The sequence below is a fragment of the Pogona vitticeps genome, chromosome 4, assembly GCF_051106095.1.
Source record: "Pogona vitticeps strain Pit_001003342236 chromosome 4, PviZW2.1, whole genome shotgun sequence".
Classification (NCBI taxonomy): Eukaryota; Metazoa; Chordata; class Lepidosauria; order Squamata; family Agamidae; genus Pogona; species Pogona vitticeps.
In genome coordinates, this window is record NC_135786.1 from 102,236,773 (window position 1) to 102,255,265 (window position 18,493).

Sequence of the window (18,493 nt, forward strand, 5' to 3'; positions counted from 1 at the left end):
TACATGACTTGTTTTGCACTGACACAAACCATTATATTAATTAAATAGACAAACAAAAATATTGAAATATAGTATAAATCCTAGCAAATGAACACAAGCATGACGGGACTTTTCTTCCCCCTTTGTAGAACTCTTCCCATTATCTGTAAATTTACTCTGATGAGTTTTTCCAGCTCTCTAGAGAAGGTCTGAGGGAACACAAGAGACACCGGGAGAGGAGGCTTTGCCTTCATCCCAGTTCTTCTCATGGACCTTCTGTCAGCAAAACAACCCTAAGTGGCCTTAGAATGTTCACTTATTTCTTTCTTACACAAGAAGAATATAATGGGATGTTGTGGAGAGTTGTCTTATAAAGCCACAATGAAATCTAAGTGAGTAACTAGTACATAAATAAATAACCATGTTTGTTTTTAGGGTGCTTAGGAATTTGATTAAAACAATTTTGAGAATTGTTTCCTTCTTGTGGGTAACAGCTCTGTAAACATTATTTTTAAACAATCTGTTTATTAGTATTTTCTGGATCATGGGAGTTCATTTTCCTCTGGGTTAAGCATGGCCTTGTGGGTGGGTGAGCTGGCCACTTGCCCTGATTGCCAAGATGAAGAAGGTGTTGAAAATGGAGGTTTCATGTTGAAATGTCTGCAGGGAGAGAGAGACAGCGAGAGAGCGAGAGAGCAACCTATCTCTCTCCACTGATTTTTAAAAATCCAGTAACACTGAAATCAGGAGGGGATGACCTGATGTTCTCTAGATGCTTTGGAATACAACTCCCATAAACCCCAACCAGTTATACTTGAAAACATCTAAAAGGCTCCAGGTTGCTTCCCCCCCCCCCCAATTATGGTTGCACATACCCTACTGGGTTCAAAGCACCTTACTCCCAGGTAAGTGTGCATGAGTTCAAACAAACAAGCAATCCTTCCACACAAACCTAATCAGCATCTTATTTGAGGATTAGCAAAGTAATCCTGCAAAAAAAATTTTGCATGTACAGATGTGTCTTTTTCTACTTTGACATCATTTTGTTCTAGATAAAATCCAGCAGAACAGGGATAGACTTTGAGACAACATTCCCAAATATGCTAAGTATTGCAAAGACTATAGATGAATACTGCCACAGTGGGGCTGGGGACTGGGCCCCAAAGGCATTTCTCACTTAGGATCCTCTTTAACCTTCTCCTCACAGTCACACTTCAAATATATAAAAATAAGATTTTCTGTGATGTAAGTAGTAATTGTCAAATTTGTAGGAGATCTGCTAATTCTGAAAAGCTTAGACATGTGGTCTTGGTATGTGCACCTTTATGCAAAGGTCACTACCACGTTTCCCCGAAAATAAGACAGGGTCTTATATTAATTGTTGCTCCAAAAAACACATTAGGGCTTATTTTCAGGGGATGTTTTAATTTTTTTTTCACGTACAGCAATTACAATTATTCAAATACAGTCACGTCATCTTCTTCTGGTTGCTGCACAATGGTGGAGGGCGGGGTTTCACTTAACTGGGGCTTATCTTGGGGGTAGGGCTTAAATTATGGGCATCCTGAAAAATCAGACAAGGGCTTATTTTCTGGTTAGATCTTATTTTGGGGAAAACAGGGTAGAAAGTCTTTTATTAAAGGATTCCTCCCCCATTCCCATCTCTCTCTCTCATGCACGCACGCGTGCGCACACACACAGGCACACACACACCTGTGACTGCACATACACACACACACACACACACACACACAGAGAGAGAGAGAGAGAGAGAGAGAGAGAGAATTGATTCCTAACATTGTTTCTGTTTTTCTCTTGCAAGGCCGCCCCTTATCAGGTTATGTATGAATGAACAGAAGTGCCTTTCATCTCGGCTCCCCCTCCTTCCGAACTTGCCATAGTGGTTCAAAAGGAACGACTAAAATAGCAGCGACAGAAATCCAGCCTGCAGCCTGCCAGAAGCCCCGCACACGTCCCCATTCTTAAAGGCATGTGAAAGGTTGGAGAGCTCAGCAAAATTTTTATGTACGGGAGCAGGCCCAAGGAAAACTCACACGCCATAACCAATTGTGGACAGAGGATCATCTATCAGCAGACAAATGCAGGATCTCCAGAATGTCTCTCCTCAAATGAAATAATATATCTTTGAAAGCCAATGCCTGTTTTAGGCCCGAGGCCCATATATCAAGCCTGAGAGGCTTGTGGATACGCTCCAGGGCCATTAACCTTCCACCTGTTTCCCCTTGTCCTTCAGGATGAGACCCTGCCCTTGATTTTACTCCCTTCCCTTGTTCATCTTCCGACAGAGTGCAAATGTAAAGCAGAGGGCCTGTGAAATAATTCAAAGGCAATGGACCAGGGACATGGTTACAAATCTCTGCCACTGAGGCTGTGACTTATGCAGGCAGTTTGTCACACATGAGCCAGGTGACCTCTATGACATAACAGAGAAAAATATTGCCAGAGATCAAAAGAGGAGACTCGGAGCACCGTGGTGGCTAACGTGGACAGGGGGAAAGGGGAGGGCCATTGCAAAGCAACGTTAGGTAAGAGCTGAAAATTCCCTTTTCAAATTACTTTTTCCTTGTCAATGCAAAACAAATCCGCATGTGTTTCCACAAACCTTTTTCTCGTAAAGTAGGGAGGGATATATGGGGATATATGGCTAAGGAACCCCTCTTTAAACCACCCCAGTGCCAGCAATGTTTGGAGGGCCACATGTTCCTCATTCTTAACACAAACTCTGATCCCCCACTTAAAAATCTTTTCCTGTCACATTTTACTGGCGAGAATCTCCTTTATTCGTTAACCCCAAAGATCACTGGCAGCCTCCTCACCAACACAAGCACACACTGAGTGCAGGAGGCTTTTCTTCATCATCTGCATGCTTTGTCCACTGCCAACAGCCCATCCTGAACCTTTGTGGATGATAAATGGACCATAACAGTGTTCTCAAACGTTTAACTTCACACTGGATCTAATAGTACTTCTGGCACAGTGGCAATTTAAATATATTTGGCAAGCCTTTACTATATTGAACTTTGTCAGGGATGGAAGTGTGCTTGTATTATGGATCCACATGCACACACATTTGCATACATGTGCAGCGAATGCATCAGCACATCAAAACATCTTTTCCTCACAAGGATGGACACATGTATAAAATTACGTATCTGTGCACTTCCTGTCTTTTCCATCTCCATATCCAGTTTGTGCCCATTTCCACCTTTTTTTAAATATTGGACAACATTTGTTCATTTGTTGTTGGTATATAAACAAAATAACCAAAACAAAAAAAGAGAAATTTAATAAACAAAAACAGCACTCACTATTTTCCAGACTTCAACCACGTTTTTGTTATGAAATGGTAATAAATGCTGAAACTGGATGACTTCATTGTCAACATTATCATTACTTTTTGCCTAAAAACCAGGATGGATCTATAAATTTCATTAGTAAATACACTGGAACAAATAAGTAGAATTTAGGGTTTGCAAATGGACTAATGTTTCCAAAGAGTATTTACCAAATATTTTCCCGCAGACACCTAAAATTATGTTTCTTCAACACAAAACCTTCATATAAAACACAAGGCTGATTTAGAGACTTCTGACATATGTAGTCATGGCCTTCAGCCCTAAGGAATGGCCATTAAGAAAGAAACAATCCTCAATCAGAATGAATTTCTACTTTTGGTTAATCATTTCAAGTTGTAGAATACAGATAACACTTCCCAGCTGTTTTATACATTCAGGATTTCTCTGCTGGGTGCAGATGAAAGAGCAGGGTCTAATACAATCCACCTTCACCCCTGCAGTGACTTAATAGCTTGTCTGGTATGGACATTTAATTTTTCCATTTTCATAAATTATGACCTGCCTTAAGAATCCAATGCATCAGATGAAGTGCAAATTCTAAATGCAACAACAATCACAATATCATTTGGATACAACCAAGAACACTAAAGATTCTGGGACAAACTGGATGAAATATTGACTACTCCGGCTCAGAATGTCCATCTGCTGTTTTTTTAAAAAATAAAGCAGTGCTCCCTCTCCCACTGAAGTGGGCTGACCTTTTTCATCTATATAAAAACTAGGATTTTAACTCTTCACAAAGCAAAGAAAAAAATGGACCTTAATGTTATAATATTTTGTACCTAATTATTTTGAGTACTGTATTACTTTGGCATTACTTTTTCATCCTTTAATATTTTTTTAAAAAAAGGTTAGGAAATTGCTGAAAATGTGAAACAACCCACTCAAAATATCTGTCAAATCATGCTGTGCCCTGAAAAGTGCTCAGAAAAAGTTGCCTGTTACAGTATTTTTGTTCTCTCTTTCTCTTTTTAAAAATTTGGTTTAGTGGAGGAAGAGGGATGAATTATTTTTCCGATGTCCCTGGTGACAGCACTTCACCCCTGGAATCCACAATTTATTTATTATTTTAAAGTATAGAGATGGACACAGTGTGTTGTAGTGGCACACTACAACAGATTACGTTAAAAGAGGCTTTGCAACATCCCTCATCGGGGAAATCTGGACATATTCCCACACACCCTTTAGGATTATACTTTCCCCATGGACTAATCATGATTTCAAGATCTTCACTTGAGGAAAGGTGGCCTTAGATATGCACCAGATCATACTCACACTCTTAAAAATATACAATTTCAGGGACTTGTTCCCTCTTATCCAAATAGTGTATTTATTTATTCTGTTCTTACCACAAATGAAAACAGAAAGCAGAGCAGGGAAACTGGCTGTCTAAAGGAAATCATTTAATGAAACCACAGTTTACTGTTAGCAATATGGCTAGAGATTACTTTCAGCATTATAAAGGTTTCTGGAAACTCATGGAATCCTTTAAAAGGAGTTATGTGCTTTTGTGTATGTATATACAAAAGTGCGCGCACACACATCCATACATATATAATTTATATATATTATTGGAGATCAATTTCTTTTGCATTGTGAGAAAAAAAACAAGTATCCAATAATAAATATGACTGATATCTTAAAAAATGCTTAAAACATAATCATGATATGGCTTAAGATATCTGGTTTTAAGGTAACATAAGTCATCCCAGGACTGGGAAGAATGTGTTTGGCCACAGCGCAAAGAACTTCATCAGGAAGGTTGTAAACTGAATTGGAAGGGGAGGGGGAAGGAGAACCTAACTCAAAGGCAAAGACAGATGAAGGCTAATGCACAATAAGAGGAATGGACTGAGCAGCTCTAATGGGGCCTAATAATAATCTTAATTAAAATGTTTTTATTTATTTCATTTTATTTTTTGTTCAATTTTTATGCCATCCATCTACCAAATTGCTACTGTGGGCAGTATACAGAAAGTAAAGCAAAAACAAAAAACATAAAACATATTCTGAAATACAAAGAACAGAAACAATCGAAGAAAGGCAGGTGGTAAGAAACTGTGAACATGTACAAAGGAAAGCAGACCACAGATCATAGAGTATGTGTCTATATACGAATGAAATCTTTGTTCAGAAGGGTATATATGGCATCTAAGGGATAACCGAAGCTTCGTGGGATGAGTCCCATGACGGCTATACAGAAACTGAAGGATATAAATTGTTCAGAAAGAACAGAAAGAATAGAAAGGGAAGTGGAGTCACAGTATATGTCAAATATACACATTCCTGCACAGAAATACAGGAGAATGAGCTTGGTTGCCCCATCGAGACCATCCGGATTATTATAACTAGGGCAAAAAACAAAAGGACTATGATAGCTGGAGTCTCCTAGTGACCACCCTACCAAGGAGAAGAGGTGGATGAAGGCTTTGAAAAACGAATTGCAAGAATTTCCAATAGTGTAGTAGTAATGGGAGATTTAAATTATCTTGATATCTGTTGGTGGGCAAATTCTGCTAAATAAAGCCCATCCAAGAAATTCCTGGCTTGTATTGCTCATAATTTTCTCCTATAAAAATGGACGATTAGCCATCTTTAATTCTAACCAACAGAGATACATTGGTGGAATAAGTGGCAGTAAGTGGAATTCTCTGGGAAAGTGACCATGTTCTGCTTTAATTCTTTATTTCAAAGGAAACAAAAGCTGAGTGTATCTTGGGTGCTGCGTGCAGTTCTGGACACTGCACCGTAAGAAGCATGCCACCAAAGTGGAATAGGTGCAAAAGGACGGCAACAAGGATAATCAGGGGACTGGAAAGCAGGTCCTGTGAGAAAAGATTCAAAGATCTGGGCGTGTTTAGCATTAAGAAAAGAAGACTGAGGGGGAGATATGATAGCACGTTTCAAATACTTGAACAATTGTTGTAGAGAGGAGGGGCAGGATATGTCGGGAAACTTTCTAACTGTTAGGGCAATACATCAGGAAGCAGTGATTAGGAGAAAATGAGACAATCCTCTGTACTTTGATTTGGATTTCTGTATTGAGCAGAGGGCTGGACTTAGTGGCCTTGTAGGCCCCTTCCAACTCCATTCTTCTATGATCAAACAAATACTGTACTGAGACACCTTTTGAAAAACATATTTTCATTATTTTAATGTTATTTTGCTTAAATCTGAGCTTTGTAATCATAACGGTTTCTCAAACTTAATGTTTACTTCTGAGACACAATGTTAAAGATTTTAAGTATTCACTGAAATTTTGTTGCTTAGTGTAATAAATCACGCTAGAGTATCCCACCATTGATTCAATGGGCTTACTTTAGTTGCAACTCATGTTAAACTAAAGGATTTTGGTCTATATTTATGGCCACAGACATTGTCAGATGTTCATATTTGATAATTTAATTGACTGTTGTATTGGACTCCTTTTTTATTCTATTATTATTAAACTTATTTTTATTCTGATTGACCATAATGCCGATGACCAAATATTATCTCTGTGCTGACTTACAGATGAGCAGAACGTCACATTTTTCATCTATATAAAAACTAGGATTTTTCAGCAGTGGTAAAATTACCACAGAATTCTGGAAGTGAAGTAAGACCTATACTCAGGATTTTTCTTACAAAAACATAGTATGAATCCTAATTTTAACTGTATGCTTATATATGTGGAGACTGAAGCCAATGTTCTAAACGCAATTGTTTGCTTCTCTTTCATAACTAAAGCGTAGTGATATCTGAGCTGCTGGAAGAACAACTTTAAGATATTATGAGGAAATGTGTATTAATTTCTCCCAACAGCACACTAAAACCTGGAAAAAATAGTTATTAATTTAGGCAAGTATTTAGCTAGAAATCATATTAAAATGACACAATGAATATAATATAATTTGATAATTATAACATGTTTATTTAAAAAAAGGATAGGAAGAATTTTGTTGTGTTTTTGAATGGATACAATTAGACAATTGTCCAAGAATCTACTCTTCTTATCGTAAATGTATTGGACACAATACAGTCAATACGGTTATATCCAACAGCTTTTATATGTTTTAACTTTACGTATCAAGCTTTCTAACTGAAAAATCAATCAGCTTGATACGTGTCTAACTCTAGCTAGATTGTGCTATTTCTCGGAAATTCTGAAAAGAGAGGAAAACTGAGGGAAGCATTCAGGACCTGCAGAAACAAATGCTGAATTACAATTAAATTTCCACACTATGAGTAGACTGTACTGTATTCTGTTTTTAAAAAGTTCACTTCCAAATCATTGTTTTCTCTTAAAAACAGTGTTCCACTCAGCAACTGAAATATAAAAGTTTTGTAAAATGAGTCCTCCTCTCAAGCCCCCACCATTACATTCTTTCCTAGCCACAAACAATTTCTGTTGGGAGAAGAGCCACGTAACAGTGACAGTGACAGTGACAAGAAATTGCATAGCCTGACGAACATCTGTTTCCGACTCCCACACTGATGTTGCAGTGTGGCTACTTATGAGTGAATTCATCTTTGCAAGCTGTCCAGCCACAAAGGAACTGGAAATTGCAGGCATGGAATGGGCAGCCTTTATTTTTGGAACACAGGAAAACTTTTATCACCCTGCTGGGATGCTCTGGTATCTTTCTTTTTTGAAAAAAAAATGGATAAAGGACCAGTCCTACTGTTAAACAGAGTGAGGCATTTACTTCAGGTGGCAAATGCTGGAATCTGAAAGCTAGATATTAAAGGAGAAACATACAGCCTGTTCTGCAACTCAGAAGCCAGTTGCCACTGGGAGGTCCACTGGAGGACAGTGTCCCATCACTGGTGTTGTAAGAAAATTCCGCTGCTAGTCTACTTAGCCTTTTGTGGAACGGGAGGGGGCATCATCTTGTTGATTTTTTTTGCCACAGACAACCAGGTGTCTTGCCCCAGTCCTAACTGGACTAGGACTCAGTTGAGGTCTATTAGCCTTTTGATAAATGAATTCTAGTGAAAGAGAGAGGGGGGAAAGTTTTTATTCAACATATCCTTTAACACAGTGTTCCCCAACCTTGGGCCTCCAGATGTTCTTGGACTACAACTTCCAGAAGCTTTCACCACCACCTCCACTGGCTAGGATTTCTGGGAGTTGAAGTCCAAGAACATCTGGAGGCCCAAGGTTGAGGACCACTGCTTTAACAGGTAGAAGCTTGGACACAACATTATGTAGCATAATTAAAAGCTAATCCTTAATTCTAAATATGTGTGAGAGAGGGGACGTTTAGTGTGTGCACGAATGCTGAAGACGCTTGAGGGATGAAGGAAGCATTTAAAGGGTCCACTGTCAAGACCAATTATACTTTCAATAGATTCCCACTCCTTTATACCATTGAAGCTCCACACAGAAAAAGTGCAACATAAATGTGAAATATCACTCTAAATACATTAAAGCCCCTGCAAGCCCGCAGCCCAGTCTGACAGCAACCCACGAAAGAATGAAGATCAATGTTTCCTTTACATCGAGTGACACCCCAGTAGGCTGATATTTCCTCTGTTTAGCAAACAGGCCTGTTAAGGAATTTCCTTGGCAAACTCACAACATGGAAACATCCTTCATCCCAGCAGAACTCATGAGCCAGCTAAAAACCATTTCCTATGCTATGGCAACAATATCTGCGTAAGGTTAAACAAGACATTTCATACCATCCCTTACTCAGGCCATCGTATCTATTTCTGGACATCTTTTGTTCAACCTTTGCTAATAATAGTGAGCTAGCTGAGGTGGTATTTATAGTCTTTAAAGACTTGTTGCCTGGCTTTTTAGAACACTTTATTCATGTATATTTCCTGTGTTTATTGTTACCTTAATTCTTTTTTTTAAATCATTATTAAATTTCTCCAATACAAGATTTTTATTTAGCAACACATTTTCAAAGAAGCCTTTCCTTTACCAAATGAGAGAGACAGATTTAGTCAGAAACATATCCCTTAGAGCCTATTAGCGTCACCTTTTCTGTGAGAGTTAGTTCTAGACAATTATGTATAGGACGGACGACAGCCCGTGAGTCATTGAAGAAACCTTCTTGTTTATTTCCAGTTTCTAAGAGTGACACTGAAAACACTGAGGAAAAAACAAGTTTTGCTAAACGTGTGTCTGTCCAAATGGGCAAAAATTTATTCTTCATACTAAATTAACTTAATATCTCATGCCCCTAATACAGATACCAGAAGTTACTAACTTATCCTGTTTGATACGTTATTGTCACAGCCATTAGTGCTGAAACTATTGGAAGAAATGAAATCATATCTCACACGACCAGAGTAACACTAGAATAGCCTCACAGAGCATTTACAAGTTATTATATGCTGTACCAGTAACAAGATCTGGCTTTACTGTTTGGCAAGATGAGGCACCTTGCCTCGCGTGGAAGATTTTAAGGGTAGCAAATTGACAGTTATTTCATTTGCTACACATTTGTCAAAATGAAATGCCATTTGGCTGTTGCCTCAGACATCTCAATGTCTCAGGCTGTCTCTGAAAGTAACAGAGCATATTACATACACCTCACCACATATCAGACTTGTCATGTATAGGATTCTGACAATAAGCGTGAAGACTTTTACTATTTCTTTATTTCCCCTCAAATTTCTTACTAGATTAAAAAAACTAGGTAATAATGTGTATTAAAAGTTGCACTGTTTTCATCATTTGGAGAAGTTACTTTTTGAACCATAAATCCCGTCATTCATACTGGGGGATTTTGAGAGCTGTGGTTCAAAAAAAGCATCTTTTCCATATTCTGAAAATCATACAGGTGAGTGGCTTTATTATAGGTCCACCAGTAATCTGTATTAGCACAAACAGTTTTGTTCATATCATGTACTCATATTCATAATTTGGGGCAAACAAATAGAACCCATGTTAATTCCCTTTTGTGGTCAAATGGCGCCTATCTTTTGGGCAAGCATGTAAGTTCATTGTATGAGGTGCTTCTGCTCTGACACATGTAAGACTACAATTGTAACCCTGGCATGTCTTGAGGTGATTTTGCATATGGTTAGGGAAGTCAGGAAGCAGGCACTCATGTGACATGGGAATGGGGCGAAGGTAGAAGAGGCCTCTCTGTCAGTTGTATTGGGCAAAACCCTTTCCTATTTCTATTTGGATGCCTCACAAACCACTACTATCATGTCACTGTTACAGCAGACTACCTGTCCATGTCCCAACTGGCTGGGTTTACAGGCTGATGTCCTCTCGGAGTGGAAACCTGTCTTCTCTACCTATACTGGGAAGTGTACTATACAGAATTCTTTCTTTCTAAATCATTAGCTGCCTTTGAACCATGATTACTAGATAAAACATCAAAATACAATTAAGTCCTATAAATCGAACAAGTAATAATTGGCAACAAAAATCCACCATAAAAACAACAACACAGGCGGGTGGCTGGGCTTTAAAGTCCTTAAAAAAGGTTTTCATCATCAAGCACTACATAAATAGACAAACCAGGGGAGATCCACTCAAATTGAGTGTTGGGTGAGAACAGACAAAAGAAAATATTTCTTTACCCAGCGTGTTGTTAGTCTGTAGAACTCCTTGCCCCAGGAAGTGGTGATGGCCTAGATGCCTTTAAAAGGGGATTGGACAGATTTCTGGGGGGAAAGTCCATCCAGCACAGGTTACAAGCCATGATGGGGATATATAATCTCCCGGCTTAAAAGGAAGGTACCTCTAAATGCCAGATGCAGGGGAGGGGTATCAGGAGACAGGTATCTAGTTGTCTCGTGTGCTCCCAGAGGCATCTGGTGGTGCCACTGTGAGATACAGGAAGCTGGACGAGATGGGCCCTTGGCCTGATCCAGCAGGGCTCTTCTTATGTTCTTATTTGTATAACAAATTCTTATTTGTATAACAAATGTGTTTATAATAACAATACTGATAGATGACAGACAGATAGCAGATATAAAAATACAGGTACAGATAGTTACTGGTAGATGTGTTTGGCCCAGAGTGTGTGCGTGCACATACAGTACACTTATCTATACAGTTGTCATTTCCCAACATTTTGTTTGTTTGTCTTTTTTGTCAAGTCTCCTGAGAATAAGAAGCAGGTCTCAGAGCACGTCTGTGCAGATAAAGCTTTCGACTGTCAAAGTCAACTGCTACAGATGCCTTTCCCAAATAATACAAAGTGTAATGCAATGATGTAACAACACAGTGATGTGTCACTCACTACATGAAGTGCTTAAATAAACCACATCACATCAGGGACTTGTCTTGAAATTTCTTGTTTTCCATTCCCCTTCTCTTTAAATTTTTTCTCTCTCTTTTGTAAGGTTACAAGCCTCCGTGCATAGATTGACTTGTCCTGCTTTTTGCTGATATGTCAGCAACTCTAAGAACCTTTTAAGCTGTTGAATGGGGTATAAATATTATATATTTTTTTAAAAGGCAGGGGAATGTGTGGCCCAGGGGATGATGTTGGGTGGCAGCTCCCATCATTCCAAGCCAATATAGCTGGAGTGAAGGGTAATCAGAGTTGTAGTCCAACAACATCTGAAAGGACACCTATGTTCCAAATACCTGAAATAAAAGCACTGTATAAGAGACAAGAATTATTACCACCTAGTTTTGTTTCTAGGTTAATGATTTGAAGCCAGCTAACATCTTTGAGAGGGACGTGGTGGCGCTGTGGCTAAACCGCAGAAGCCTGTGCTGCAGGGTCAGAAGACCAAGCAGTCGTAAGATCGAATCCACATGACGGAGTGAGTGCCTGTCACTTGTCCCAGCTCCCGCCAACCTAGCAGTTCGAAAGCATGCAAATACGAGTAGATAAATAGGGACCATCTCAGTGGGAAGGTAAACAGCGTTCCGTGTATAGCCGCGCTGGCCACGTGACCATGGAAACTGATTATGGACAAACGCTGGCTCTATGGCTTGGAAACAGGGATGGGCACCGCCCCCTACAGTCGAACACGACTGGACAAAAATTGTCAAGGGGAACCTTTACCTTTACTTTTAACATCTTTGAGATGGACGGATTTGGCCCAGAAGTCTCCGGTTGCTGACACTCATTTTACCACCACAGTACCGCACATGTGTCTGCCATTCATGTTCTCCTTCTAGCATAGTCCTTAAGGAGTAAAGAGATCTGTTGTTCAGACCCAAAGTCCATCTAAATCAATGCTGTCATTTCAGGAGTGCCCATCTGAGAAGCTTACAAGTTAGGAGTGGAAGCAACCTTTCTGCCTTGCACCTGTTTCCCCCAAGTTGCCACCTCTAACTGTTAGCGAACAGATTTAATGAGCACATTACATCTAGCCCACAAAGTGTTTTGGCAGCAAATCTAAGACAAAGCAAGGAATAAGGTACAACCATGCAGGTAGGCCTTCTGGCTGCTCACCCTGTTTGGATTACATGTCAGCTTACGCAACAAGAAGCGCTAATAATCAGACTGCAAACTAGAAAGGAATAGCTATTGCACACCTTGAGAGAAACCAGAGACGACTTTTCACATTTGGTATCCTGTTCTATGTGGTTCTTGGGCCCTGAGGTCTTTCTTTATCAATTCTGTTTTGCCTTACAAATGAGGCCAGCTCAACTGATCCGCTTATACTCTCAAGTTTTATTTCAAGTGAACTGTGCTGCCTGGGATCAAACCAGCTACCAGCCACACCATACATCAAATACCAAGGTTTGTGGACACCCTTCTCCGAGTTTTGCTGCTACCACACCTATTCCTATGCTGACATTTCCCTATTTCCAAAGCTAGCCCAGCACCTTTTGCTGCCTAAGGATAAGATGTGCCACTCCCATTCCACATACAGATAGGTTGAATCTCAGCTGAGAGTTCAGCATCTTCTTCTGCATCCAAAGGCACTGTGATACACCTTAAGAGGCACAGAGCAGGTTGCTTGGTACATAGCTCTATCCTCAACCACCCTGCTATTAGTCTGGGTCCTCCAGCATTTGCTGCCTGAGGCAACCATGCCCCTTTGCTTGACAGTAAGACTGGCCCTGCTTCTTATCCATATATTGTTAGTTCACCTTCTCTCCCCCCGTTTCATCCCTCTGTTGTTTCTGAGGATCAGATAAACACGTAATAGGTCTGCAAAGACAAAGAGAAGCTCCCACCTACTGTTGCGAACAATCTGCCCCATTCACACCAGTACTGCCCTTGGCACCTAATATACTAGAAGATGATAGGTTAAAAATGGATATTTTTCCACCACGGTAAAATTATCTCTGCAAGAAAAAAATCTCAGACAAGCTCCCCCTGTCCCACTCCCCCAAAATCTCTTATTTTAGAACTTCTTACAATGTGCAAATCTATGGAACAGGAGCCTGCCCTTCCATGAACTGCTACTGACCAAGAAGACGATAAGCTACACGGGATAGTTTCCCATTTCACTCTCAGCCTATTAAACAGACTTTTGGCCAAAGAATGGTAAGCGACGGCAAACCATGCTAGGCTAAGGGACTAATCATATTGATTTCATGATCAGGTCACATAAAAAGAACAATCGTATGGCATACCTTAAGTTCTCTGAAGAAGATGCTACTCCTGGCCCACTCAACAATCGAGAAGAGGGTTTGGTCAGCCATTTTACACATCAGCCCAAAAGTATTGAGCTTTTCGTGTTTGCTTCGGTTGGCTTGCTCTTGCTGCAGGTATGCCATGATCTTTGCCTGGACCTGGGGTTCATCTGGCTCACACTTCAAGAGTTCCAAGATCAGATGAGGAATACTTGCCGGTGAGCTTGTCTGGTGGTAACCATCCATGTAAGAATAGCCCATTAGGGACTCTGGGGAACTAGTGTAAGGATCAGGATACTCGGATTTGATAGCACGGCTGGGAAAGTGACCGTAGGTCTGGTATCCTTGGAGGCTGCCATGTGGTGGCATGGTCATGCTAATTGGAGAGGTGACAAAGGGACTCCGGTCATAGTCTGTGGGAGGCAAGGCGGTATGGTTGAGAGGTAGGCCCTTGGAGGCAGAATGGATATTCTGGATGGCAGAGGAGATTGTTAGGTCAGTGGGCATTGCTTGAATCACCTGAGTCATGGCTTCCAACTTGAGTCCATTTGCTCGGATGAGAGCTTTCTTCTGCTGCTTCAGTGCCCGGTCCCTCTTGTACATTGGTCCAAATTTGTTTCGACCCCCACGCATTCGGTCAGCTCTCACTGCTGTTGAAAGCAGAGATAGGGAAAGCAACAACAAGGACAGGTCTTAAATGGCAGCTGTGAAGCAAATGAAAATTATTTTTTTCAAATTTAAGAAAACTTTCATTTTTAACCCACCATCTTATTTAATCATGACTTTTCTTACTCTGAAGAGATCAAGGCAGTGAGCACTATTCCGCAATGGACGGAGATGCCAGAAATGTAATAAGTAACTGTAAAGAATGTATGGCTCTCTTCTTCCTCACTTTTTCCTCACAGTTTCCTGGTGAATTTCATAGCTCAGGGTCAACACGAACCTGGATTTACCAAGTCCCAGTCCAAGACTCTAATCACCACACAATATTGGCCAAAATCCTCTTGCCTAGCTGTGATGGTGTAACCCAAATGGTGCCATTTTTGAAAGTGAATGATCTCAAGTTAAGAGACGTGATTTGTTGCATACTGAGTTGTGTGACTCAGTGGCCAACAGATAATGTCTGCAGACTTCTTAAATTGAAGCAATTTGCCTTCAAAAATGTCTTTTGCACAGTTCCACAAGATTTCAGCCACTGGGTCTTATGTTCTTGGGACAAGGAAAGAACCAATGGACCAAGTCCCCATCAAATTCACTAAAAGAGAACCATGAAATCCACCCAACAAAATCCTCCTACTGGGGCCCCAAAGTAATTAGTTTTTACTGTTCTTTTGTTTTGTTTCATTTTGCTTCTTGGGCTTTAAGCACCGCATTTTAAAATGTCCACACATGTGTTCTAAACTTTTGAACTCAGCCAAATGGATGTTTTTTAGATAACTTCTGAATTCTGTCTTTTTTGTGTTGTTGGAAATTAGGGAGATCATGGGTTTTTCAAAGCATGTATATATGGTGGTGGAGTGAAACAACTATAATGCCATTAGACTTTTTTTTTTAACTTTGGTTCGGCCACACACAATTTTATTCTCACCACCACTACTCCGAGCTTCTGAAGAGGTTTTTGTGAGGTTGGTTGCTCAAATAGCCAATTGTCCCTCTCACCCAAGGTGCACTGACTCTTCCACTACGGCTGCTATTCAGCTTAGAACTGCATTAGGGCAGGGAAGAAGTCATGGGATCACCCCCCTCCCCCAGCAGCTGCCTTGTGGTCTCTGTTGCGGCAGCACCACATTGTACTTTGAAAAGGGCAACAACAGTGCGAGAGGGTCTCACCCAGCCTCTCTGTCCCACTGGCAATTAGATAGCAAGGAGGGCCTTTTGACAGCTTGGTGACAACACTGTGATGGCTGGAGGTGATACTCGTAAGCTTTTATCTTGAGGATTAGCCTACCATTAAAAATGTATTAGAAAGTCTGAGGTAGGCAGAGAGTCTCATACATTATCATAAAGATGTGTTAACAAATAATGATTTCAGCCCCAACTGTAATTTATGAACTCAGATTTAAGATCATGTATCACCATTGAGAAAACATGTATATAAATGTCACAGGCATTTACAATTATGAAACTGTTATGTTTCTCCCTGGTCTGCTGATAAGAAAAAGGGAAGCTGGGTATTGAAACAGCAAGAGAGGGATAATTTTTTTAAAAGGAGAGTATGAAAGAGTATGATTTTTTTAAAAGGAGAGTATGAAAGACTGTCAAAAACACACCAGGTATGTCTTTCTGGAGCCAACCAGGAACATACACACGCATGCATTGGGACAATTTACCAACCAACCAGCTACTATTGTGTGTCATTCTTTTTCTACATTGTAATGAATTTAATGCTTAATTTTGGACTGCTACTACCTCTGTAGTTCCAGAGGCTCTCTCTAATGTGTGCATATTTTCAGGAACACCAAAGGCAAGGTGTGTTGCAAAAGTGGAAATGGAATCCTCTGCTTGATTATTGTCTTCATATAGGAACAAAGCCAGTGCAGTACCGTTTCCCCCAAAATAAGACAGGGTCTTATATTAATTTTTGCTCCAAAAAACACATTAGGTTTTATTTTCAGGGGATGTTTTATTTCTGCCATGTACAACCATCTACATTTATTCAAATGCAGTCATGTCATCTTCTGGTTGCTGCACAATGGTGGAGGGGAGGGTTTCACTTAACTAGGGCTTATTTTGGGGGTAGGGCTTATTTTAGGGGAAACAGGGTAGGTACATGGGTCAAGAGGTGACTTGGGCTCCAAAGGTCAGTGGGCAATGTTGTTTTGCGAATATTAGGACTCTCTTGGCTCCTTCTCTTACTTCAGTCATTTGTGCCTCCTGTAGGGCCAATCTTGAAACATGGAGGTCTTCAGAATCTATACTGTATAGTGAGTGTCATAGGCTGTATATTGAAGAGTAAATGGAAATTTCTTCATATATACAGGGAATATATATTGTGAATGGGTGGCACAGAACTATGGCCAACACTATTCTGTACTAATCTGTTTCTATATGGGACTCTGAAGAGCGGTTGATATCAATGTCGCATCCTTGGATTCCATTTAATAACACCGCCAACAACAGCAACCTTAGAACTGCAGAGCTGGAAGGGACCCTATGGGTCATTGGATCCAGCCCCTATCAAGGAGACACAGTGGGGAATCCAACTCCCAACCTTCGGCTCCACAGCCAAATGCCTAAACCACTGAGCTATCCCCAGAAGTTGTACCCTGTTATGTGCTGCCAAGCCAGAGCCTGCTTACAATGACCTTAACAGGGCTTTTAACATAAGGGAGATATTTAAGGAGTGGTTTTACCAGTGCCAGCACTCCCCAGTGAATTTTCATGGCCAAGAAGAGATTCAAACCCAAGTTTCCTGAGCCCTCGTTTGTCACTCCGTCCACTACACCAGAACTGGGTCCCCATTTCTATTCAAAGCAGGTACTAAATACAATTTTTTAAAAGGATACAAGTAGCCCTGGAGTGCGCAGAATGTAGATTTCTGGGTGATTTGTGGTAGATTAGCAAGGACAGTTGACTCCTGATTATTCACACCGCCAAAAATAAATAAATAAAAATAATAAAATAAAATGACTCCCATTCTTCCCTAAATTATACTGGTTCAATGAAGAAAACTTGGCATAACCAGGAAAGGATTTTTGTGCATGGGCTAGTAGCTCTTGCTCATTCCTGGAATGGATGGCAAATTCTTGAATTCTCAGCATATCTCTTTTGCATCAGGTCCTGGCTGGGAGATCTCTGGGTTCTGCTAGAAAAGCAAAGCAGCTTCTTCATGGCTGAAGCTGATCTGCCTCTGAATTATACGCTGTGAAGATATTCCCATGTCATGCTAATACAATGGCTGGCAAGAGGCAGGGTTTTGGCCACTGCTACAAAATGATTTTCAATGGGGATGTGGCATTTTATCTCTTTTCTGATGTGCTTTCCAAATTGGCTTTAAACTTGTTTTTAAATTCCTTTGTTGTTACATAAATCATTTAATTGTATTTTAAAACATCTTATTGTGTTTCTCCCTCTAATTTCTGTTTTTTCCCTTCTAAATTGCCTTGGGTCCCAGTGCTGGGGGAAAAAACAAGATGAAAATAAAATAAAATAAAGCTGCAGAGTGAAGCTTAACCTCTGCCATTTAATTCTCCCTTACAAATCATTTAAGTATCTCCTCTCCAAGCTGAGCTCTAAAGCAGGAGGTATAATAGGATAATGTCTCTCTCCTTTCTGATTTAGTCTGTGGACAATGAACTAGACATTTGGCCATTCCATAGATTTCAATAGAACAAAACTGGTTCAGTACAAGCATAACTTATATGCGTAATAAATGTTGTTTTTTTCTGGTGGGTTAAATTTTAACGTACTGTAAATCTACACACAAGGAAAATAAAACTGTCTCCCAATAGGAAAACCACAGTTGATTATTTTTCTGCAGCTGTGTTAACGATGGAGTGACTGATCAATCAAATACACTGCAATATATTGTCATTTTGTGCAGACATCAATATTGGAGCATGTTCTAAGTATCATAGAAAGTGCTAGATAGCTTACAATCAAACAAAGCTACCTCCCCAGTGTGAAAAAGACACAA

The 18,493-nt window shown here is 40.1% G+C and overlaps 1 protein-coding gene across 3 annotated transcripts in view; it reads right to left on the bottom strand.

Moving 5' to 3' along the window:
* The window catches only part of NR5A2 (nuclear receptor subfamily 5 group A member 2), a 133,452-nt gene that overhangs the window by 85,027 nt on the left and 29,932 nt on the right, over positions 1 to 18,493 (bottom strand). For all 3 annotated transcript variants that reach the window (XM_020784676.3, XM_020784680.3, XM_072998065.2), the window contains exon 4: positions 13,858 to 14,507. In XM_020784676.3, coding sequence (XP_020640335.1) covers positions 13,858 to 14,507 — 650 coding nt within the window. The remainder of the gene's footprint in view (positions 1 to 13,857; positions 14,508 to 18,493) is intronic.